The 25,986-nt window shown below is 46.7% G+C and overlaps 1 protein-coding gene and 1 non-coding gene across 2 annotated transcripts in view; one reads left to right on the forward strand and one right to left on the reverse strand.

Moving 5' to 3' along the window:
- The window catches only part of LOC125759953 (oocyte zinc finger protein XlCOF19-like), a 101,077-nt gene extending 80,280 nt beyond the window's left edge, over window positions 1-20,797 (reverse strand). Inside the window, exon 1 of the mRNA XM_049419493.1 lies at window positions 20,630-20,797. Within this exon, the coding sequence (XP_049275450.1) occupies window positions 20,630-20,748 (119 nt within the window). The 5' untranslated portion in view covers window positions 20,749-20,797. The remainder of the gene's footprint in view (window positions 1-20,629) is intronic.
- Window positions 20,798-24,949: 4,152 nt separating this feature from the next.
- Trnas-gcu (transfer RNA serine (anticodon GCU)) lies at window positions 24,950-25,022 on the forward strand. Its single transcript has one exon. It is a non-coding gene; the product is annotated as a tRNA-Ser (tRNA).
- Window positions 25,023-25,986: the final 964 nt, after the last annotated feature.

Raw genomic sequence — 25,986 nt, forward strand, 5'->3', positions numbered from 1 at the left:
TGGCATACAGAATGTTTCGCTTAACTTTGACTAAATATATTTTTAACCCTTTGGTGGACGCCATGAGGGAACAAATGTTATCGCGACAACCACCGTCTCATAGGTCACGTAAGAAAACGGAAACTTGATGCGCACCCCCGCGATGATTTCGCATCCCACCATGGTTGCCCGTAGTGGGAGATGATGTGTAATTCATTTTTTTAAATCGCGTACAGTTTATCTATTCATGCTTAAGCATCGCAATGAACGGATTTTTGCTAAGTGGTTACTATAATGCAAGAAGGACAAGATTTGTTCATGTGACAACTTTATTTTGGTCTGTGTTAGGCCACAAAAACACACGAAAAATGAAATGCGGGCACAAAAGAGTGCTCTCGACTTGTTGCGTTCTTTCACCAAGTGAAAATACCACGACATTGCGTAAGTAATGTTGCGGTATGCTTAATAGATTGCGTTAGTGGCTTGGATGCGGTAGTGCGAGCTCTCTTAAGGAGGTCAAAGACCGAAAACGAGCAATAAAAAGGGGGACGTATATGTACCGCTGTCCAACAAAGGGTTAAGTGCGCAACTGCAGGTGAATGAAAGAAACAATATATGTTCTGCTGTCATGCGGCGCTCCTTTGGGTATTCCTATGTAACGCCTAATGTATTAACTAAGACCCAATATGAAAAATAGTTAATATTCAATTTAGGGCCAAGTGTGCTTCGGTAAATTCTAGAGGGCAATCCGAAACAAGCGGTGAAATGTTTGTGGCAACTCGCATGCTGTGTGCCGATTTCTTTCCGGCGTTTAAAGAAATTTCACAAAATACAAAAAAAAACACGTGACCACGCTCATGCGCTGCCGTACTGCAGAGCTATCAATCAAGCTTTCGGTGAAAAAAGCGTGCGCTCGGATCGTCAGCGTATCGCTGATCAAGGACAACGGCGCTACCTTGCCATGTGCGGCCTTCAAATATGCCGACGCACTCGCAAGGCGGTGCCTAGAGTCGAGCCCGCCCATATAGCCAAGGTTCGTGCGCCGGTTGTTTCGCGCGAAGCCTGTTTGAGAACGTTGCAGTACGGTAGCGCACGAGTGCAGACACGTAGTTTTTTATCATATTTCGCCTGTTATCTTTCAAAGCCGCCAAAAATATCCCGCAGCATGTACTACATAGACTGCCGGTCACTCTGGAATGCCCTCCACGACGTAAGGAAACGCGCTTGGCGCTCAAGTGAATATCAAAAATTTTACATACTCGATCCTAATAACTAAGCGCAATATAATAAACACCCTAACGAGCGAGAAATAACGGCTAACAACATATGATTCGTTTCTTTCAGTTGCAGTTAACCATTACCTTTTCTAAAAATATTTGGTTCTAGTTGTGTAAAACACCCTGTATATTTGTGGTTGGTTGTTGGGCTTGAAGTTCCTAAAACGTCTCAGACTTTTTGGAAACCTCGCAGTCAAAGGCTCTGGATCATATCCACAACTTGGGGTGCCATCGATCTTCATACCTAAAGTATATATATATATATATATATATATATATATATATATATATATATATATATATATATATATATATATATATATATATATATATATGGGTCATTCCATGCCAACTGTCCCAGCCGGGGCGCTCGACAAAAATGAATTTCTCTAAAAAGATCTGAGAAAATTACGTGCATATAGGCATAAGTTCTACAGTATTTTCCCAAAATATTTTGACCGGCAAAAATTTTTAGGGCACGTGAGCGCCATTTGAACTTCTCCATTTGGTGGAAAACCAGGTAAGAAAGAAATTCGCTATAAATGGACCGTTTCACGCATTCATTCGAAACTTGTTTTTTTTTGTGTTTTAGAGCATCGCGCTTTTATTATACGAGCCTTTGCTTAAGAGTACCTTTACATTTTTCACTCCTTAGCGCTTAGGTAAAATTGAGTAAATTGCAGCGTTTTCAGGAATTTTTACAAATGACGATTGCAGACCAAATACATCAATTATTTTTATAGAACTCTCCATGAAACGTACTATATTTTAAAGTTTTTGTTTTGCCTGTGTGCGGCGCACAGGCCCTAAAATAAAATCCTGAAGATGGAAAAAATGCTACATTGGCCTATGTTCAGGCGTCTGTAGCACCCTAAGGTGGTCCAAGAAAAAATAAGCAGAAAAGCGCATACGATTGAGCATCATAACAACTTTGTCCACATAAAGTTTAATCGAAGTAATTTTTGTTTTAGTCAAGAAAAACTTCTTTGAAGTTTAGTCCCACCATTGCATTAGTTTGCTACGGGGGCAATACAAGCCGACTGAACTTACTGCATAGAAAAAGAGGTAGTGTATTCGGAGCACATGGTTTTCAGTTCCTTTTGTTAGTGCTTTATAATGTGTATTACATATCAAGGACATATTAAGTAGAGGTAAAAATATAACAATACCATTGGTTTAGATGCCAAAACTCCCCAATAATGAATCGCGTTACTTATTGCGTTGTTTACGCAACCGGAGGCGGCGCCGCCGCACAACTGCGCCAGAAATATAAGCTGTTATGATCTTATAACGGCTGTAAAACAGTGGATGTTACCAGACAGGCAAATTCTACTTTAACCAAAATCTGCAGCCTGCAACTATCCAAATAAACATGTGAAAGATAGCTTGGCATATCCCGTGCGTAGTGTCGCGGACGACGGACGCGCCGCGTATACTCACGCAGCGCGTCGTCACATTACGCGCCGTTCGTTGCGGAATACATAGATGAACTTCATTTGGATCCGCCTTAAATGGCCGCGTTCACGCCTCCTTCATCCGGTTCACATGAACTTTGAGACAACTTATTTTGACGCCACTTGATTCTCAGAGCCACATGCAATAAGTAACGCGATGCATTATTGGGGAATTTTGGCATCTAAGCCAATGGTATTGTTATATTTTTACCTATGTTTATTATGTCCTTGTAATAATTCTTCTTGTAAAGGACGCCTTCATGAACCACGAAACAGCTTGGGTTTGCGTGTTCATTCGCGGAGGCGAACAGAGAATCTAGGGAGCGGTCCTCGTGTTGGGCTGTCCGGAAAGTCGCGAGGTCAGGGAACTCGGAGGTAATAGCGTCGATATACTGGTCGAAGTTGTCAGCGTCGCACTCAGTCGTCGGTAGAGGAAGGCGCGATAGGCAGTCGGCGTCTGCGTGCCGGTTACCGCTCTTGTAGCGTACAGTGAAGTCGAACTCCTGTAAGCGCAAAGCCCATCGCGCCAGTCGTCCAGATGGGTCTCGGAGGCCTACCAAGCAGCATAGAGAATGATGGTCAGTGATTACCGAGAAGCGACGGCCGTAGATGTATGGGCGAACTTGTGCGCGGCGAAAACGACGGCGAGGCACTCCTGTTCTGTGACTGTGTAATTTCGCTCTGCCTTGCTCAACGAACGACTCGCATAAGCTACCACTTGTTCAGCATTGTCATGGCGTTGAACGAGCACAGCACCAAGGCCGATTCCACTGTCATCTGTGTGAATTTCCGTTTCAGCAGAAGGATCGGAATGGCGTAGTACCGGTCCTGAGGTCAGTATGAACCGAAGCTTCTTAAAGGCTGCTTCGCAATCCGGTGTCCAGTGGAAAGGGACGTCCTTTTGCAGCAAGTCAGTCAGTGGTTGTGCTTTATCAGCGAAATTCGGGACAAAGCAGCGAAAGTAAGAGCACAGGCCCAGGAAGCTTCGCAGCTCCCTGAGGGACTGCAGCTGCTTGAAGTTGCTGACAGCGGCGACTTTCTGCGGGTCCGGTCTCACGCCATTTTTATCCACCAGTTGTCCCAGAACCAAGGTTTCACGTTCTTCAAAGCGACATTTTTTTTTAGTTCAGTGTAAGCGCAGCTTCCTCCAGACAGGTTAGAACGAGGTCAAGGCGATGATTATGTTCTTCAAGTGTTCGGCCAAAAATCACCACATCATCCAGGTAACACAGGCAGATTTTCCATTTGAGGCCCCGCAAAACGGTGTCCATATATCTTTCAAATGTGGCGGGGGCATTACACAAGCCGAATGGCATAACATTAAATTTAAACAGACCGTCGAGTGTAACAAAGCAGTCTTTTATTTGTCATCCGGATCCATGGGAATCTGCCAATACCCGGATCGCAAGTCTACCGATGAAAAATAGGACGCTGAATGCAGGCAGTCGATGACATCATCGATGCGCGGAAGCGGGTACACGTCCTTCTTGGTTATAGAGTTGAGACGTCGGTAGTCAACGCAGAACCTCCAGGACCCATCTTTTTTCTTGACCAAGATAACAGGCGCGGCCCAGGGACTTGACGATTCTTGGATTACGCCGAAGGTTAGCATCTCGCTGACTTGCTGTGAAATTACCTTGCGCTCTGACGCAGAAACTCGATAAGGCTTCTGTCGGAGGGGGTGCGCAGATCCGGTGTCGATCTTGTGACGAGTGCGTGTGCTGGGCGCCTCAGGTCTACGCGACTTCTGTGCAAAATCAAATACTTTAGCGTGCCTGGCCAGCAGTGTAACCAACACTTTGCGCTTATGCGAGGGAATAGACTTGCTAACCATTTTATAAAATTCTTTTTCCGTGCGGGAGACATCAGCATAGTCTGAATTTGCCGCACTGCTGAGAGCTCCTATGCAGATACTGCACTGCCTTTCAAACATGGCAAGGCACATTCCCTCTGGTAGTACAACAGACTCAGACGAGCAGTTCACTATCCATAATTTAGCTTTTCTTTCGGTAAGAGACACAACGCAGCGCGGCAGAGAGACGTTTTTCTTCACGCAAGGTAAAGGCAACGGCTCAATCACAATGTCAGGAGAACTGAAACTCGAGTCGGCATTCGAAGCAGCAACGAGCACGCTGGCCGTAGACCATGCCGGTAGAATAGCGTCTTTAACTACAACGAGGTTGTCGTCCTGCTACGCTGAGGCTGCTGGGCGAGCGCAGAGAACAAAACCTCGCCTGCCCCGCAGTCCACAGTCGCACGGCACTCTTGCAAGAAGTCAATTCCAAGGATAACGTCATGCGTGGAATGAGCGAGCACTGCGCATTCTGCCTTGAACGCCTTGCCAGCAACACAGACTGACACAGTGCACACACCTACTGGACACAAAGCCGTGCCGCTCACTGCTCGAAAGGTAGCAGATTTATCCCAATAAAACATAACCTTGCGGCCAAGTCTTTTCTTGAAAACTAAACTCATTACAGAAACAGTTGCACCGGTGTCTACCAGAGCCATCGTGGGAATATCGTCAATGAGTACGTGAACCTTGTTATGAAGCATTGAAACTGAAGGAGGCATACTTGTGTGCAAAGCGGTACGTCCAGCGACCTCGCCTCCATCGGCCGCGCCGGCTAGTTTCCCGGTGGCGGAGATGAAAGCCGCGGCCGGGGTCGGGGGGATGGTGACCGTCGCTGGCGCGTAGTAGGTGGAGTCAAGCTCCTTACAGAGGCAGGCGAGTCGCTGCGGATGTTCGGCCGGTACCCGTGCTTCTGGGCAGTTGAATCCGAAGGCCAGTAGGTGTAATCCGGCTGTTGGCTTCGCCGTGGAAGCATCGCTGGTCGGTCAGAAAACGTCGTGCGTGGGCGACGTCGTGATGGGCAAAACCGGGCGATATGTCCGCGAACGCCGCACTGGTAGCACACGGGGCGTTCCCGAGGCACACTGAATGCTGCGGCGTGATGAGGATACTCAGGGAACTGTTGCCACTCGGACACAAACGAAGGTGGTTGGCTGTCGTAGCTATAACTGCTGCGGGGCGCATAAGACGACTCGACGTAAGTAGGCGTTGGTGGCGGAGCCCTCAGCCGTGGACTGCGGTTGGAGTAGCTGCGCTCGTCGAAACTCGCAGCATTGATGCTTGCGGACGGTGCACTACACTGCGGGTCTCCAGCTTGCATGGGTGCAGAGACATGGCGACGCAGTTCCTCCCGCACAATCTGACGAATGGTGGAGGAAAGGTCGGCAGGCAGGGAATTTTGGCAGACATCGACGGTGGTAACAGTCGTGACGTTGGCCAGACGTGCCGAACTTCGATGTGATGCGACGAGTTTTAAGGGCCTCGAAGGTTCGGCAGTGGTTAATCACGTCGGCCACATATTCCAGGCTCTCCTTGCCAAGGAGGAAGTGGTAGACGTCATCGGCGATGGCTTTGAGTATATGGCCCACTTTTTCTTCTTCCGTCATGTGGGCATCCACCGACTTGCACAACTTCAGGATCTCTTCAATGTAGGTTCTGCATGTCTCACCGGTGACTTGAGCCCTCTGCGACAACGTCTGCTCGGCGCGTTTCTTCTTCGTTGCTGGGTCTCCAAAGCATTTCTTAATCTCCTCTACAAAGTGGTCCCAGGTTGTGGTTCTCAAACCAGACCAGCGCCATGAAATCTAGGAAGAGCCCCACGTGAGACAGCTGGCTAGCCGCATTCCAACCATTCGATCGGCTCACCCGCAGATAGTGGCTTAGCCATTCGTCCACGTAATCGCCGGGTTTCCCTGTGAAGTTCCGCGGCTCCCTGTAGTGGTAGGGCGACGTCCTTGCGGATGGTTGCTGGTTATCTCCGTCAGAGCTCATTTCTTGAGGTAGTGGTGCCAAGCCCGCTAGTCGACGGCTGCGGCGAAGCTCGTATTGTTGCGGTTCCGTCGTTAGGGGACGGTGTCTCTCCGGCATCACTTGGTAGTAGCTGGCTTACCCAGCACCTCCACCACAATTGTGACAATGGAAAGCGTTTATTTACAAGATGGGAAAATGCAGAGGTGTAGCTCGGCCAAGAGTCAACGGCGTCGCTCGCGAGCCAGTCCGGCCTCGTTCTCCTCTTCGTTGAATCTTCGCTCGCGCGCTTCAATATGTAATATAGATTAAAAAGTACTAACAATAGGAACTGAAAACCATGTGCTACGAATACACTACCTCTTTTTTTATGCAGTAAAGTCAGTCGGTTTGTATTGCCCCCATAGTAAAATAATGCAATGGTGGGACTAAACTTCAAAAAATGTTTTCTTGGCTAAAACAAAAACTACCTCGATTAAACTTTCTGTGGACAAAGTCGTTATGATCCTCAATCGTATGCGCTTTTCTGCTTATTTTTTCTTGGATCATCTTAGGGTGCTACAGACGCCTGAACATAGGCCAATGTAGCATGCAGTTATAACCTTGGCTTGTACTACAGGTCTAGTTCATGCTAGACGCTTAACACTCGTCATCGCATTTAGTGAGAGGACGGTTTAGGTCTCCCCATATAATAAATCGATCTCTGTTGAGCCCGGAAAGGACGTTGTATGCAACATGTCACCGCCGCGGGCGATCGCCCCGGCAACGGGATCGAGCTCGCTCGCGTTATATGAACTTTTGCTGTCGCTGATCGGTCCATCGTTCACGCAGCAAGGTTGTTATGACGCAATAGGGCACTGCTAAACCACGATGCATCATGCACAGGGAGTTCACAAACACGTTGAACAACAAAGTGCACGGTAGTTGCCTCTCTGGCCGACTTCGTTGACTGTCGCATACATTCAGGCTCCTGTTGTAGCATCCCAGCACACAGCACGTCAACCCAACCATCGCAATTCATCCAAATAAGGCCGCTAAAGCTCGTTAATGCAGCTCGCAATTGCACCAGCTGTATGCAGCTGCACGTACCGAGTACTACAAGTACCGGCATGCACTGCGGCAGCGGTGGTGTAGTGCAACTCGCGGTGAGATCGGTCTATTGAGCTTCTCCTTGAAGAGTGCTCGATAGCGTAATCGGGACCCGTGCGCATCGCCTTCTCAATTGCAAGCCCGCTTCTCTTTTCCGTAGATGCCTCAACCGTGCCGAGAGGAAACCGAAGGTCTGTGCGGGTAAAATTGGCCATTTCAAGCTATCCTAGACTGCCTACTGCAAGTACAGCTGCTAAAACCCAAATGCGCCATAATTTTTCATTTTGCGAATCAGCGAAGGGCCCACTGCGCGTCCGTAAGGCAACACGCGATCTTACGCTGGTGCTCACTTTGTTGATGCCTTTGTTAGTGATGATTAATAAATGTGTCGAGCGCTTTGTAATGGGTGGGCCTTTGAAAATACCAACTCGTTTTGCAATCCACGTGTTTAGACGCCTTGGGCGCTTCTACGCTCCTGGCGCCCAATATTACATGCGTCATGGAGACTCCTCGCACTATATGACATTGATATCGCGTTTTATTCCGAAACAGTTTCAAGCAATGGCGCGGCTCCGTGGTAGACAACCTGCTTGCCGCACACAAGGCCTAGTTTGAATTCTCATTCGAACCAAATATTTTTATGATTTATTTTGATTGCATATTTCTCAATTTCTCGCTCACAAACAACGCTGACTTTTTTCGCTCACAACCAAAGACGCTGACGCAGACGCCGACACCGGAATTTCTGCGAAACGAGAACTTTAGCGTTATCGCGTTAGAACAGATCGCTGCACCTACAGCATGCATTGCATGAGCGCGGAGACAGCGGCTTTCATCTCAAACGCACCCCTTACTTCCTAAATTTCGTGCTTTCTTTTGCGAAATGGTGTTCACTGACACCTGTTACGGAATATTTCGAAGGCTTGCTCACTCCTATATTGTTTCAAAAGTACATTCCTAATTTTTTACTCTCATGTTTTTCAGTGCTTCTCGACATGTTCATAATTCGCTTTCGACTTTGTACTTTTTTGTGTGCACCTTCCCCTTCAGTCTGCGCCTTCTAAGGACTGCAGTTATCTTAAATAAGGGTCATTCCATGCCAAATCATCCAGCGTTTTTCCGACCATTACAAATATGGCTGAAAAAATTTCCACGTTTTTCTTGAAGTTCGAAACTCGTTCTGTTCGTTTATTTCTGTTGCCAAAAATTTTCCCGCCTGTTTGTGAGTCAGTAGTTTTGCGCCGACTGAGCTAAAGGGCATCAAATAACAATTTTTTCAAAGGACGCTTATGGGATGCACTCGATAAAATGGTATTTCCGGCAAGCTAATCAAGTGGTGTAACTGTAAAAATAATGATTATTTATGTGTATCGATTCTTCGAGGGCTTCTCGCACGAGCAATATGGAATGAAGTTGCAAAGTTTGATATTTTTTTTACATGAACAAGGCAAACTCAAAGGGTAGAAATGAATTATGTACTGGTGGCCTGTTCGACATACTACAAAAGAAAAATAATTTAGTCGCTGAAGGTGCAGCAGATCGTCTGAAAAAAAATTGCGAATTTCACTTTTTTTGAGGAAATCTCTGTATTCAGCATCAAAAAACTTGCCTTGGGGGTCGGACTAAAAATATGCACTGTGTTTCGTTTGAAAGCTCTATGTATTAGCTGAACTTTGGCGAAGTTACAAAAGGGTATTATGTTTTTAACTGGAGAAAAATTTTTTTGAATTTTTGTATCTCCACCAGCTTTTCGCCGACGTAACTCAAGCGGCATAAAGCACTCACAACGGCAATCTTCAGTCCATGCTCACTGACCTGGGATGCAGACGTCAAACATGGTACTGTCTATAAAGCAATGGAAAAGGAAATGGGGTTGCTTTATAGACAGTACTATTCTTTACGTCTGCATGCCAGGACAGTGGGCATGAACTCTCACAAACAGGCGGGAAAATGTTTGGCAACAGAAATAAACAAGCAGAACGAGTTTCGAACTTCAAGAAAAACGTGGACATTTTTTCAACCATATTTGTGATGGTAGAAAAAATGCTGGATGATTTGGCATGGAATGACGCACAAATAAATGAAATGAAATAAGGTAGCCAATTGGGTGAGTTGAAAAATACTCATGATCCCCAAAGGAAAACAAAACACAGTACAAGAAACGGAATAATGGCCAGCGCAAACAAAACACAGTACCAGAACCGTGCTTGTGTCGTCTTTCTTTCTTGTACTGTGCTGTCTGCTCTGGTCACCACGAAATGCAATTATTTCTAGGTTCGCCGTAACCCAGCTTTTGTATAGTTCACTCATATGTTTCCATTCAGAACTGCCTCTTAGTTGCTTTATTTAACTACTAACACTCGTGCGCTCACCTGATGATGTTTGGCCATATGGCAGGAGCCAGCTCCATGCATGCACCACTTGTACTTGGTATTGGGAGCGAGCCGCTTCTGCTGGAGGTAGGATGCTGGACGCTAGTGCTTCCGTTGTCGCGTTGACGTCTGCATTTCAACAAACGCAGGAGTTGATACCCTAACGTGCGGCAATACTTCGTTACACTTGAGCGTCGAGTCTTAAAGCACGATTGTAAGGATAAAGTTAGCATAGTTTGCACTAAGCAGTCAGAACAGAAGCGCCATGGCTGGAATGTTCATTTGAAAAGTAAGGCGCAAAAAAACGAGAACCTGCAGATTGCATTCTTATAACAGTTAGGAAGCGCGATTGAGTATAAGGTTGGTATACGGCTCCACATCTGCGAAACATGACTGCAGAATAAAGAGTAGGCAGCACAAAGCTGCGTTTCCTACTTTTCTGCTGTGCAGTCTATTTTTTTCTCTTTCATTTGAGAACGTGGCATACCGGTTCACCTTTTTGACCGTTCCGTGCGATTTTCGTCGCAGAATTTTATGTTTCACACAACAACGGCAAATATTGCTGTGCGAACGCTTTCGTATATCATCGAAAGTACTCTCGCTAACCTAAAGTATAGTTGTTCGCACACAAAGACACACGGCAGTCCTTCCCAATTCATTTCGAAAACGTTTTGATGATTGTTGTATATGAGGGTTTAGCTCCCAATAATAGCTCTGCTGACGCTTCCTTGTCGCTACGAAAGCTTTAGGTTTCAGCCCAGGGACCGAGTCTAGAAAGACGACAAGGCCGGTCGCAACCGCGTGATTTCCCATACTTCATCACGTCTGCCACCCCACTAGACTTCTCAGTGCTGCAGCTCATAACCAATACTGATGATAATGCTGGGTGGTGTGTAACTGTCAGTGAGCCAGGCACATCCCAATAGCGCCATTCTGTTGGCTTCGACAAATCAATCGAGCATTGAGTTCGACGGGTAACTATAGCGAGGCTGCCAGTAATGCAATTCGATGGCCTGATTAAGAAGCCCTTCATAACGCACGTGGTCATGTGGAATAGCTATCAGTAATGTTGCTTTCGGGCCCGAATTTTAACAGTTATGCAATTCGCTGCACCGGACTAGGAGAGAGATTTCGACGGGCCGTTTTTGATGCATCATTAGCAAGCTACAGCACTAATTGGGCAGGCATGGAGCAAAAGTAGATCACGACGCTCCTTCAACCTGTAATCTATAGACTACGCGGACTGAAACTGAGCCATACAATTGCATGTGTAAAAAATTCATCAGTCGCATGCAACTGGAATTCTATTTTCGTGCTGTACTTGTGACTAAAGTAGTTTTCATACATACAGTAGGGGAAGTGTGCGCTGTAGGGCGCGGTGCGTTGGGCATTCATTGCGCCGGTAGGAGTCCTGCAGGCAAAAAAATAATGTATTCGTAAAAATGGGTGCACTACCATGGTTTACGATATAGTAATGCAAACTTTTTTAGGTACAGGTAATAGCAATTTAGCCCAAAGATTGAAGGTAGTTCAGTGACATCCTAATTTTCTGGCCTACAGTTTGCCATTTTGTGACCGGGCTGGCATTCCCCGAAGAGGAGGAGGGGGAACGTCCTGCACAGGTGAGCAGGTGTGCATTCCTCCGCGCCTGCGTGTGTCGTAACTTGCATTACACTTGGTTCGACAAGGAACGAGGCATAAGCGCAGAGAATGAGGACTCTATGTACGCTATGTCGCGCCCTCAATTAAAGCGCCCCACATAGTCTTTTTTATTAAAGCAGATGAGTAGTCCTAAATTTGGGTATTCAGCTTTTTTGAGCATGTCTTGGGCAACTTTCACCATTCTTCTTGCTTAACCGTTGCTCTTGTGAGAGGGCGGACTGCTCGTGACAGGCTTTATTAGGCATTCCATTGTCAACTTCGCAAACTTCCCAGGGCTCAATTCAGGTCCGTTTTCTGACCTAAATGACTCTGGTATTCCGCGATGGAAATACCAGAATGCCGATGGAAATACCAGCACAATGATTTTAACAGAACCATCACCGTATCCGTAGTCATGTCCCGCTGATGCCATACTTCTATATAACGTCAATAGTAGCCTGCGACGACACTATATTGTTTGCCTTTCATTTCAAACAGGTCAGCAGAAACTTTTTGCCATAGGTAATCTGGCAGAACGCGCTCAATCCTGAGCTCCACTCTTGGAGTCCGTTCTTGAATGCAGGTAGTGCGGTTTGCAACAATCTCTTGAATTCGAACGCTTAGCCTGGGCCACGGGTCACCGCAGTAACAGTTCCGCCTTTCCTGTGCACTTTGACACCCCTTTATGTCCCGCGTGGATTTAGCAAAGCACTTTCTTCCGTAGTGTCTTTGGAATGATGAACCTGTCGTCTTTCACTAGTAAATTGTTGTTCACCATGGGGCTATTTCTGTATTTGAAGCACGAGCAATGTCAGGTGAAATTCTGTGGTTGCCTGGCCAGCATTTAGTGCAATACTCTTTTACTTGTCTGCACACTGGGCCATCTCTGTGCAATCTCAATTTCTTTGAGGCTGTTGGTTTCTTTGAGGTTGTCTGCAGGTTCTACTGGGGCTCTGGAGAGTGCGTCTGAAGTCCACATCTGTTATCCCGGAACATGCTTAATGGAGTAGTGGAAACGCATGAGTCTCAGCTTGAAATTCTGAATTCCTGGTGGAATTATGTCTAGCTCTCGATATCCTAGCAGTAGAATCAGAGGTCTGAGGCCAGTATGGACATGAAACTTCGTCCCTGTAGAAAACATTTCAAAGTGTTCGCATGCCCACGTAACAGCGTATGAATTTTTTTTTTCATTTACAATAACGGAAGTAGAGGAAAGAGTATTACGTGCATATATACTAAAGACTTCGCCGACGTTCTTTTGAAACCGCGCCATTACGTATTTTTAGCGCAGCTGAGATGGCGGTCGACAGACATGAGCACAGGGTGGGCAGGGGGCGGACACCCTTCAATCGTTCAAAGGGGGCCCCCAAGTCGACCCCATAACTCAACTCAGCCGAAGGGCTGGGCAGTGTCGCGATAGTATCTCAGGGATACTTTTGAGTACATGTATTCATGCCTAGAGATACATTTCAAAATTGCATTTGCATCTCAGTAGAGAAATATTTACACGATGTGTAGATTATATCGCGATATTGCATAGTCATTTATGAGCATTCAGGCACGAACGCCAAAAATAGGCACTTATAGGCACTATAAAAACACTATAAAAGCCCTTCTTAATCTCTAATTCATGCTCATATATCAAAATGACGCGATAGGAGCGCAAGGAACAAAATAGGCATTTGCCTAAAATCCGGTCTCTAATGATCAGATTACCGACGGCTGAAGGTTTGTTCGCGGCTGTCAGTGTAAAGCGTGTGTTGCTTGTAGATTGACTTTTATTTCCCCGGGCGGAAGTTCACCCAAATAAAGAGTTTCGTCTTAATCACGCCGACTGCTGCCTTCTTCAACGTCACAACCACGTGTCAGCATTGGGTAACGTAGCAAGCACGGTGCAAATTTATTTCATTTCATTGTCGACGTTTAACGACGCCCTAGTGGAGGGCTCTGGAAATTTCGACCACGTGGAGTTCGTTAACGTGCACCTAAACCTAGATACACGGGCCTCAAGCATTTTCGCCTCGATCTAAGATGCATCCGCCGCAGCCGGTATTCGAACCAGAGACCGTCGGCTCAGCAGTCGAGCACCATAACCACTAGACCACCGCAGCGGGTGGTACAAATTTAAACGAAACAATGAGTACAGAGCGATAAATGGGAGCCTATCGTAGAGAGCAGACGAGAAGTTAATAGGTATGATAATCTGTGTTTATAACAGAGAATCAGCCGGAATAATAAAGAAAAAGGTCACTATTGAGAGAAAGAAAAACGAAGCTATACCAGAGGACTTCACGAACTAAAATGTTTATGATATCACGATTTCACTGACCCAAAAATAGTTCGCGTTTGTTCGCGAACTTATCCATGGTTGCAAAATCAAGCGATATTGCCCTTAATGTCATTCCAATGGGTTGCTGAAGTGCAGAAGAATTGAAAACTTTCGCTCTTCTGTTGATTTACTAAATGTTGAACTGATTGCATGATGCAGAGGCGATATTTATAAAATGACGGCAAAGAGCAATGAAACAAAACCTACTCTAAGAAATTATTAGACAAAGATGGCACCGCTGCCACTTAGGCGCCGATGATATCAAGAGAAGGTTGATTAATGCTTATGTACTACACAACCTTGATTGACGAACACATCGTGGCTTGGCTCATTTCCTTGCTGTATTCGCTTCTATTCAATTATAACGCTGTAGGCGCATTCGTGGTGCAGGTGTTGTCCTGCTCTCACAGAATTCCCGAGCACCTGAAGCCCCCTAGCGCAGCTTTAGATTCAAGGTGTGAAGAGACGTGAAGACAAGAGACGAAGGACACTAAGCCAAAAAAATAAATATAGGCGACCGTAATCCTTGCCTTGGGTTTCTGGTAGCTGCACTCGAACGTAGGCGTTCGTGGGGCCTGGTTTCATGCAATTCAAGGGATCACTATCTTTGAAGGAGCCTAAGCAACCAAGCGACAATGATGGTTATTATGCTCTCTACGGTGTGCCCTTCCTCGACATAGGGTGCTATGCAGGATGGCCCGAGCTTTTCGGGCACACGAGTTTGCTCCGAGCTCGCATTACGGCGGTCATGACAGGAAGACAGTGCGGAGCACGCGATAGCAGCGTTGATAAAAACTGCTACAAGTACGAGCATGGCGTCACTTACGCATGTGCGGCATTTGCAGCGGTTTTCAAAGGAAAGCCGCGTGCGAACGCGGCAGCGCCGCCACTCAGTCAAGATTCTGACAGTGTAGCGACGTCAGCGTGATTGTCCCGCTATCTTTTTGCCAACTGATCATCGCGCCTTCCATGGGCATGTTAGTGGGCGTTTGTCCTCTTTCGGTGAATTATTTCGTTCCACCTGCAGCATGGAAATTTCCACTCTCGAAGGCAACACGGGCGCACACGCAGCAGTCTGGTGCAGCTCGTTTCGCTTCTCTGGAATATTAGAGATAAATAAATGGACATGTTACTGTTATACTTACATTACACGTCTGAAGATTTTTCTATTGTAACTAATCGGTAGAAACAAGGTCTCCACAAACAAGCAAATAATATTTCTCGCCGCAAACCCCACCAGGGGCGCTTGCTTCGTGGCTGTGAACGGTACATCGTGAGCGCGGCGAAGTTGAATGCGGGACATCGTAGCCACGTAATGATATAACCTTTAGTTCTTCGTGCGTGTGTGCATGGTATGTGCGATTAAGCTGATAGAGTAAGCGTGCCGCTCGCTGGCGTTGCGCCGTGGGTACTGCTAATCCGCAAGAGCAAACGCGATGGACGGACACGAGCTTCGCCGCGGGCGTCTGTCATTCAAATTGATTGACGTGCGAACTCGGGCACAAACTCGTTGATTCTGAAAAGGCCCCAGTTCAACTCGAGACTGTCATAGTGCCGGTGGGCCTGTCAAGTGTTTCATGCAGTGGACGCTACTCAGTAGCTTCTTTTCGTACAAAATAATTTGGTCAGCTTGCACGACTTGTGCAAGGCTGGGGCCATCGAAGAAACTTGTGGTCACCTAGCTTCTTCGAGCTTATTAAGTGGCTCGTCTACTCAGTATGCTTGGCCTGCTTCGGACTAATGACCGTGTCAGATCGGTCTCAATATTCGTGCTATTGATTAGCTAGGCCTTAATTAACACGGCAGTGAATATTTGTCTGAATTGGTAATGTATTAATTAACACGACAACACTCTAACTTCATTATCAAAGTCCTCATTAGCACGAATGTACTTAGCGTAATGCTAATTAGAGTGATCATAATTGCCGCGTACTTGGTGAGGAAGTTCCTAATTAGCTTGGTTTCATTTAACGTGCTCCCAATAGACCTTTTTCAAGCAATCCCAGAACCCCCCGAGGGCGCGCGAAGCACTATGGGAAAAGTGGGCACGGCGAGCCCGCCGGCTGTTCCGTCGCTCGCTGCTCGTTGGCACCGTGGGAGCACCAAACGAAAAAAGAAAACGCGTCGCCGCTGGTTGACTATTATTAAATCCTAAATACTACACGTCTGAACGCACCTGCATGTATCTCTACGCATGAAATGCGAAAGAAATGATGCAGTCAGTGTAGCTATATTACCGAGCGGATGTATACCAGATGTAGCAGTTAAGCGGCATGCGAGTTATCACGTGCCGGTATACATGCAGTAAAAACGTGCTATCGTGAGCAATGTGAGCTGGAACATCGAATTCGTATTTATTCAATGATTACTTGTTCACAAGCCACTACGCCATTTAATGCCATAGTGGCTCGTGATAGGGTTTAACCGAACTGTAGAGAGGTGTTACAGCGTTACAGTATTCAGGTATACAGATGATTATATTATTTTAATTGACAAGTCATGAGCTGTACAAAGAAGTGAGCACATCCTAAACGTGTTTAAAGAAAAAGGGATTGGACTAGAATACACTTGCGAGATGTCTTGCTCTGATAATTTGCAGTTTCTTGATACATGCTTTTAAGTTTCCCTGCGGAGCATGTTCGCGGGCACTATAGCCCGCGTTCAGTGAAATCGGTGTTCAACTTCGCGTCGGCGCATTCGAATGTTGTTAAACGAAGAATTGTGATGTCATGATTACGCAAGGCATTGAAACTTGCGCACATAAGATGAGCAGCAGTTTCCAGCTGCAAAGTGATCAAAGAGGCGGGATATCCTGCGTATTGTTGTATCGGTTCGCGAAAATCTGTTCGCATGGCAAAGAAAGATTAACACGGACGTTCTCCATCCGTAAATAATGAAGAAACTAGAAATACTGCAGTTATTCCACGTATTTATAAGAAATTCTTCAGTCGCATATGGCCTGAAGAACGTAGGGAAGCGATGTGGGGGTGAAGGTTGTGTTTGCCGCCCCAAATAAGCTCAGTCGCATTAAGGTCGCAGGGGTCTGCGGTTGGTAAAGAAAAATGTGGTCAGAGGCATGCCTATTGTTTTGTAAATTGTGTAGGAGTTAACCGCAAATTTCTCTTTCTTGTCTCCACATGTACAGCCGCCCATTTTTTTAACCAGGTGATAAGCGCCGTACAACGGAGTGCAGCGGCGAAATGAACGAGAATACGCGCATGCGCGCTATGAGCAGTCGTGGGCAACTGCCGTCGGCTAGGCTTTTCCGCAGACGGCAGCTGTCCAAGACTGCTCATTGCGCGCATGCGCGTATTCTCCATTTCGCCGCTGCACTCCGTTGTACGGCGCTTATCAACTTGGCGGTCGATGCTCGCGCGTTCAGGTTAAAAAAATGGGCCACTGTACATCACCCAGACTGGTCGATGTATTAATACGCGCCTCAGCGAGCATCGAAATTCATTTAATGGAGCCGTCTCATCTCGCCTCTCTATGTCAGTCATGAAAATGTAATCCCATCTTCGAAAGCACAGTAATTTTGTACCATCAACCTAATCAGACAACGCCAGAAATTTCGGTGGCATATCATGTCACAAATAACGCCACACTTTGTGTCAGTCAACCTTCTCATTCGTTACAAGACAAGGAATTCTACTTTATTAATCGACTGTAAGCACACGCCTTGGTTGTTTGACTTTTCGTACCTATTTATGACACGCGCGACGCACTCCCATTTTTTAATGCTTTTGTTTTTCACGCGTGCAATAGGCGATGCGCAAAGCGCCGCCGACGCCATCTGCCGCCATGGCTCGGAAGCGCTCGCGGGGCCCGGCGAGCAGTGTTCCCGTGAGCGTCTATACGCGAGTGCACGGATGGATGTGTTTTTCATCGTGATTTAACGATTCTGGCGGGCCTCAGCGATGTCGAAAAATACCTGCTGCGTTGTCGGCTGCTCAAACACAAAAATCGCCAGGAACGCACATCTACAGGTTTCCGGTGGTAGTTTCATGAGCGAAAGCGACGGCGGCGGTGGATTGCTTCTGTACTACGTAGAAGCTAAGCAATCGCGCTTGTTTACGGCAGTGTTAGAACGATTACCGTGTTTTTATTTCTTCTTTTTTGTCGCTATGTTTTCAGCGAACGCTACTACGTTTACACTTGATCGCCTCGCCTGCATTGTAGACACTACAATTCACATGAGGTTGTTATTACTTATAAGACGCGATACCTTGGCTCACTTGAAAAACGAATGGCGCGAAGCGCAATGCGAGAGAATGTAGGGCACGTGACGGCTCCTTTAAAAAAGCGCCGTGGAATCACACGTGTGCTGTACGAAATCGGCTGCATTCTATTGATGGCACTGGAATGCGATCATCGGTGCAGAACGCTGTGCGCTTCTGCACCGATGATGGCAAGCTTATCGTTTATTTTTTCACAAGTTTATCGTGCTGGTTTCAAAGTTTTACCAACGCTGACCCTTCACGTGGCCGACGCTGTGAAATATATACGCCGGTGCGACAGCGCTCCCTCAAAATCTACTATATAAACACATGGCACGTAAACGAAGCTACTGTGTCGAGAAAAAACGTTGGTTCACGCGTCAACGCATGCAGGCATTATTGATCGCGACGTTATAACGAAGGCGGTGTTCTTACGATGAGCTCCACTTCGTCGGGAAGCTTGTTGACGCTTGTCTGTGGCAAACACTTGGCGCGTATGGTGACGTACATTGTCGTCCCACACAGCTTTGACATCGGACACATGTCCACTATTATAAAGCGCGGCTCCTTTGCGCACACTATCGCCGCAAAAGTAATTATCTGGGACGCGCACAAGCGGCAAATCACACGCGCGCAAATGAAGCGTCTCTACGCGACCCACCAGCGGTTCCAACGGCCGCCGCTACGCGGCTTTCAGTGGCGCCCCTATAGGCGCTGCGCATCGCGGATAAACTTTCAGTTGTGTGTGAGCGCTGGTTTGTGCATTTCCTTCCTTGTACTGCTCCTTTCCTTTTTCGCTCTAAGTATTATTCCAACATGTAGTTATACCACCAACAAAGGTACTAACCTTTGTTGGTGCTATAACTACATGTTGGAATCGTTCGTTACATATACGGTGCAAGCGACACAATGAATGTATCTCATTTCCCCAAATGCCGACTACACTTTCTAGTATACTCTTTAAATATCAGAACCTCACACTGTAGTCGTCGACAGTGTCGATGGACGTTGATTCCAAATGCATCCGCGAATCATAGACCGCTCCTGCACTTCATAGGCAACCGAGCTGTATTTTTTTTATTTATGCCGTAAGGCGCAATGGGGCCAAAAAAAATAAATAAAAGGTGATGCTTCTGAGCCGCTCAACTTAGTGTTACTGTATATGCTTAAAGGTAGCATATACAGTAACTCTAGCTCAACTGGTCCAACAGTGGGAGATATGCAAATCGTGCAGAGGCCGTCGCAGCTAAGCACTGAAGTTCGTGATTGAATTGCGCAGTAACATGTTGCACCTTGCCAAATTCACTGTGTCTAAGAAGTCGTGGCACGGCGCAAGCGGAAATCTACAGCGCGAGGCCCGCGCGCGCTCGTCGCGGCGGCTACTGCGGCGTACACACATTTCCCATGAGCGCTTGCGTGCCCGTTGGTGGCGCTCGTGTGCTTGAAAAAGGTCTATTAGCGTCGTGTCAATTAGCATGACCCGAATTAGCTCGGCCTTAACTAACATGATAATGAATAGTCCTGTCTTGATTGCTAATGTTTTAATACCACGACATTAATAATTCAGGCTTAATTCACAAGGTTCTGAATATAACAGAGGTAATTCGCATAATCCTAATTAGCATATAATGATTAACACGATCTCGGTGCGTAAGGTCTTTATTATACTGGTTTTATTTGCACACTCCTAATTATCGTCATGTCACTAGCGTGGTCTGACTTAGTTTGTTCTTAGCTTTACACGGTTCATTAGCATGGCCTTAGTAAGACGTGGCTTAGTTAGCTCGGCCTTAGCATGATTTCGCTTAATCAGCTTCGTCATAGCATGTCCTGACTTAGCTAGGTATACCGCCCAGCCAATCAGCTAAGCAGCCGGCCGCACCTGCTCCGGGAGCGAGCAGACGATTAATAAGAGGACGAAGAGGGCGCACGCCGGCTGAGCAACGCGCTAGAATGTAGAGGGCGACCATGGCGATTATACACGTGGCCTCGGCGATTAGCTCTAGCCGCGGCGTTGTAAAGCGCTCGGTCCGAACCAATCTCGGAGGTCACAGTGCCGATTATTTTAAAGGATAGTTAGTGCAGACATTAAATGCTTGAAAGCGGATTCAAACGACCCGCGCACGCATAAGAAATATAGTTAGTAGAACTTTCTGCCGCTTTTCCTGCGTGAGTGCACTTCTGCCATCAGTGGAACGACAAAAAAATGAAAGAAGATGCCTCTAGTATGAAGACACCACGCAACCCTCTCGACCGCCCTTGACGTGACACCGCGTTCCATCGCAACTAATGGAACGGAGCGCGCGCTGAGGCATGGATTACACCTTCTCGTACTATTAGCTCGTACAATAGGGGGTGTCGCCAGAGTTCGGAAAGATCCCGAGTTTCGCCGAACTCGGGCCATCCTGCATAGCACCCATAATCAGCAAGAAATGTTCATAATAAACCCACCTGTTGGTTCCCTGAGCCGTGCTTGCCGGGTTTATTGCCGGCACTTCGTTGGAGCTGTCCTCTAAATAAGATCTCCAAATATTGTCTCGCCTTCTTCCCTCTTTCTCTTCGTCGGCCATATTCGTGCGCTCTGGTATGAACTGTGCCGATGCTTAAATTCAACAACTCGGTAGTTCTACTCCGATGTTTCTTCAGTATGAACGCGGGGAATTGCGCTTTCAAGCGCCACGAGCGCAGCCTAGCGGGCACGCAGCATCGCTTTGTGCATGCACGGCTAGATGAGGCTTCACTTCACATCAATTAAACCATCCGAGATCTGGCATGTTGTCTTCTCAGTTTTCATTCTCTATGTGCACCATTGCGAGAACATAGAACAAATATACGCATGCGACTGATAAAAACTTTGCCAGAGCACAGTTCTCTTCATATTCATTCTGCTAACGCTATTCTCGTGCAACGTCTCTTAGCAACAGCAGCATGCTGCACATTCTGCACAAATACCTTTCCGTGTGGGCGTAGTAGTATTATCATTTTCTTCTGGCTTTCTATCCCAGTTGGTTGACTCTGCGACGATATGCAACATAGACCATAATGGTAAGAGGGCGCACAATGACGGGCTGAGTCATTTTGAGTGGACCCTCGGTGATGCGTACCCATTTCTTACGATTTCCCGGTGCTAACGATCGCGATATTTTTATGAAGCGAAACTGCGCGATGTTTTAGCGAATTTGGTTTGTACGTTTTTCCGTATACTATGTTCTTTTTCACCTCGTTTTTTTTGTCGCAGAAACGCATCAACGAGGCTGTGCTGTATTAATGAATATATGAAACATCCTTAAACACGGGACATCGCTGGCGCCAACGTTTCGGCAAGTGGCCTTACTTCTTCATGGCAGCCATTGCCTTGAGAAAAACTGGAAAGCTTCCAGAATTACAAACGAAGGCGAGCTTGAAGAGAAGTCTGCCTTGAAGAAGATTTTAGGGCTTGACGACTTGCACAACAAGGCAGAGTTCAAGACTGCCTTGAAGCAGACTTTAAGGCTTCAAGACTTGTTAAATAAAGCAGATTTGAAGAAAAGTACCTTTAATGACTTCAAGGCTTCAAGACTTGCAAAATAAGGGATACTTGAAGAAGAGTTTGAGGCAGTTGCTGCCTTGAAGCACGAAGGCTTAAGCTTTACTTACCCCAATTTTCCCGATAGCACGAGGGCTCCAGAATATTCGTTTCTCTTGCTTTTTCGGGATGTTCTTCTCGGTTTTCTCCTTAAAAATATATTTTATATGTTCCAAAGCCCATCGGGTGTTCATGCAACCCGATACAAACAGGGAATTTTATTTCGGGCGGCGACCATGTGGTATCCCTAAGGTATTTTGGTCCAGCCCAAGAGACAACATGCTATAGAGTGGATTAAAAAAATGAAAATGACGTGACGACGTGCTTCTCACGATAGCCTGCCCTTGGTCCCTGGCTATCCGGTTGCAAATATGGGAACAGTTCTCGGAATGCAACATCAAAGGCCTGCGGCCGCCATTACCGTCAAAAGCCTGGGTTGCCATAACCCGGCTCTTGGAAAAATGACGACCAGGTCCAAATAACTAAAAGTGTGGAGCAGAGTTTGCGGCCACCCTCTAACCGTAGTAGCACGCAATGTTGTGTTGTGTCAGCATTCGTGTCAATAACTTTGTGTCAACATTTGTTGCTACTAGGCTAGGTTATTAGGGGGAAAGCGCCCCACCCCCTCACCCGTGTGCACGCCTATGTTCTGTACCACAAGTCGTCCCAGTGAGTATTTTCTACAGATGATTAACGAGCTTTCTCCTTCTGGTAATTGCTAATATATCGTCTATTTTAATTCTATAATGACCGCCTGCCGACGTTCAGGTGACGTGGCTTCACCTTGCACGAACAGGTACATGTAAAACCGTTTGGTGGTCAAACAAAGGTTGACCGTGTGATTGCAGGATTAATTGCGAGGACCCACATGGAGATCGACCTCCAAGACCTGGAGTTTCTTGTTTGCCGATTTTCGTGTCGCAGTAACCTTGAATACATAAACCATTCTTCTTCGTTCTTTGTTGGACAACCTCATGGAATCCACTATCAAGTTCTTTTCATCCTGGTCAGGTTCAAAGGTGCGATCATCCACTTATGATATAGCGTGGCCTTTTACACTGATAGAAATAAAGCGATTACAGATAGAGTTACAACGACTACAATTTACAAACATTGCTTACATAAAATCGACAGTGGGCGTCTTCATAATTTCTTTTTTCGTTATTCATTATAATTAGCTCACTCAGAAGATGTACGCGAGGTGATTTGGAGGGGTGAGAGGGTAGCAGCTACTCGCTCAGGAAATAACATCGATTAAATACATACGTGTAGTCAATTTATAACTTTGTTACAACTAATGAAATGCATTAGACATCAATGCGTTTGATTAGACATCAAGCGCTACTATACATAGACACGCCCGCGTACTCTCCGCCATCGTCTCCAAATTGTTTTCGAAAATGTTCGAAAGGTTAATCGCACATTATTAGCGAGATCATTACTAGAGCTACTAAAGTTGTTAAAATACCTTGTATGTTTCTCTGAAGCACACTTCTTCCATGCTACCGTCTTTTAAAGGCGAAGGCGGTACCTCCAGACGCAGTGACTCTTCAGTGAACGCTAATTTTAAAGACGCATAGAATTCGTACACGTGGACAACCAATGTAACTGTAACTAACACTTATGACCACTAATGATATAGGAATGAGTATTTCCTTCGTGAAGGCAATACGAATATTATTGGCACGGCTACCATGCGTGAAGTCGTTCCGGCGCGATATTCATTTATATAAATGTATTCATCGCAATAAAAAAATAATCTCGCCAGGCAAACCGAAAATGAAATCATGGCAAACGATAAAAACGTGATTTTCAGAAGTTTATTAGCTTCTGAGATCTTGCGCTCGGGAACAAATGCACTCTGCGTATTGTAGAGTAAATACACTCTGCGTATTCTAATATACGAATTCACTTTGTCCGCTAGGGGTACGTTTCTCATGCACGTAAGTATAAGTAGAAGCGCGCCCCGCAATTTCGTCCACCTTTAAATTCGTACACCACGGCTCGCATTCTGCGCTTTCTGCGCCTAACGGGATTTTGCAATACCTCCTGTATCGGAGGCATTGCAAGCTTTCTGCTCATAACCTGGTCTTGCACTGCCTCCGTGATCAGCCCACCATTGACCAAGCGACTATGTCATGTGATCACGTCATGCGATGTGACTACGATCTGTTGCTTCATGATGGCGTCACAAGGTGACGTCATTACGTGATGATGATTTTGTGTGTCACTCGTGTTCACGCCAGCGTCCATTTTCGCATTTGATGAGGCAACTAAGACTTTTGCCTGAATTATTTACAGTGTACACGTGGCAGCTCGCTATTATTGTATTTTTATTATGTAAACATTGCAAGAGTTAATATTTAAATGTATGGGGAGATGGTTCTGTCGGCATACATAATCGACTGAAAAAATAGTCTTCTGCCGGCAGTTTTTCTTTTTCTGCACGGCGTTTCTGCGCCGTTTCAGCGCAGCCTAAGAACTAAGGTCTTTAAATTACGTATCAGTGTATTTTCTAGTAAAGGAACACACCACCTAATACTTAACTATTCATGTTGCGCCTCAGATATGCGTAATATTTGCTTTTTCCCCGACAATGTTCCAAAGTATACACGCAGCTACCAGTTCAAGATGGCTGGGCGTTCAGCAAGTGCTTAAACTTTGGTCATGTTGCTGAATCGTGTGACAGACAGACACACAGACAGACCTACATTTCTGCGCTTGGGTTCCCCCAAAAAAGAAAGAAATTAGGCAGCGTGTTACAGATCCTGTGACACTTGCAGGTGAAAGCCTGCGCCACACTTGGTGAAGCAATGCGTATACTATTGGATACCACCAGTGGGTAAAATAATAATATCTGGGGTTTTACGCGCCGCGATCACGGTATGATAATGAGGCGCGCCGTAGTGGAGGGGTCCCAAAATTTCGACCACCCTGGTTTCTTTCACGTACACCTGAATCTATGTACACGGAACTCTAGCATTTCGCCTCCACCGAAATACAACCACCAGGACCAAACCCGCGACTTTCGCGTCAGCTGCCGAGGACCGCTAGGTTAACTTCAACCCACCGCGGTGGTCTAGTGCTTATGGCGCTGCACTGCTGACACGTTTTTTCGACTGCTGACACGTTTGACCAACGCCTGCCTCCAACTGAATCTGAAGGAGTGCCGCTTTGCTGCACGGCAGCTGACAATCCTAGGCCCCGCCACGGTGGTCTAGTGGTTATGGCGCTCGACTGCTAATCCGAAGGTCGCGGGATCGAATCCCGGCCGCGGCGGCTGCATTTTCGATGGAGGCGAAAATGTTTGAGGCCCGTGTACTTAGATTTAGGTGCACGTTAAAGAACCCCAGATGGTCTAAATTTCCGGAGCCCTCTACTACGGCGTCTCTCATAATCATATCGTGGTTTTGGGACGTTAAACCCCAGAAAAAAAAGGCTACGTCATGTTCAAGGACGGAATCCTTTCCGATCCAGCCAAGCTTCGGGCCATGGCCGAATTTCCCTAACCTACGTCCGTCAATGAAATACGCAGTTTCGTAGGACTGTGTACATATTTTCGACGCTTCATACGAAACATTGCCACCATCATATCGACGCTGACGAAGCTCCTTGGAAGTAACGGGCCCTTCAATTCGTGGTCGCCCGAGTGCGACAATGCGTTCGCAAAGCTCCGTCATTTGTTGACGTCTCTACCCATACTACGCCACTACGACCCTCCAGCCCTAACGGAGATACATACGGACGCCAGCGGTATAGGCCGCGACGCTGTTCTCGCGCAGCGCAAACCAGGGTTCCCCGAATATGTCGTGGCATACCCAAGCCGTGCGCTTGCAGGAACCGAGACAAATTACACCGTCATGGAAAAAGAGTGCCTGGCGATCATCTGGGTCGTTACAAAGTTCCGACCTTACTTGTATGGTCGCCCATTTGATTTCATCGCTGATAATCATGCACAATGCTGGCTGTCGTCATTGAAGGATCCCTGAGCCCGTCTCGCCCGTTGGGCACATCGCCTGCAAGACTACGATATCCGTGTGCTGTACCGCAACGGACGCTAGCATGCTAACGCCGATGCCCTCTCGCGCCCCCCCTTGCCTGGCGACCATGAACCCGGCTCAGTATCTTTGCTGTTTCTTCCATCGACGTTCCCACCATCGCTACGGAAGAGCGCACGGATAAATCGAGCGCCTCGCTGATGGACTTGCTCACTGATCCGTGGGACACCATCCACTTGCGCGTG

This window comes from Rhipicephalus sanguineus, chromosome 9 (genome assembly GCF_013339695.2).
Source record: "Rhipicephalus sanguineus isolate Rsan-2018 chromosome 9, BIME_Rsan_1.4, whole genome shotgun sequence".
Taxonomy (NCBI): Eukaryota; Metazoa; Arthropoda; class Arachnida; order Ixodida; family Ixodidae; genus Rhipicephalus; species Rhipicephalus sanguineus.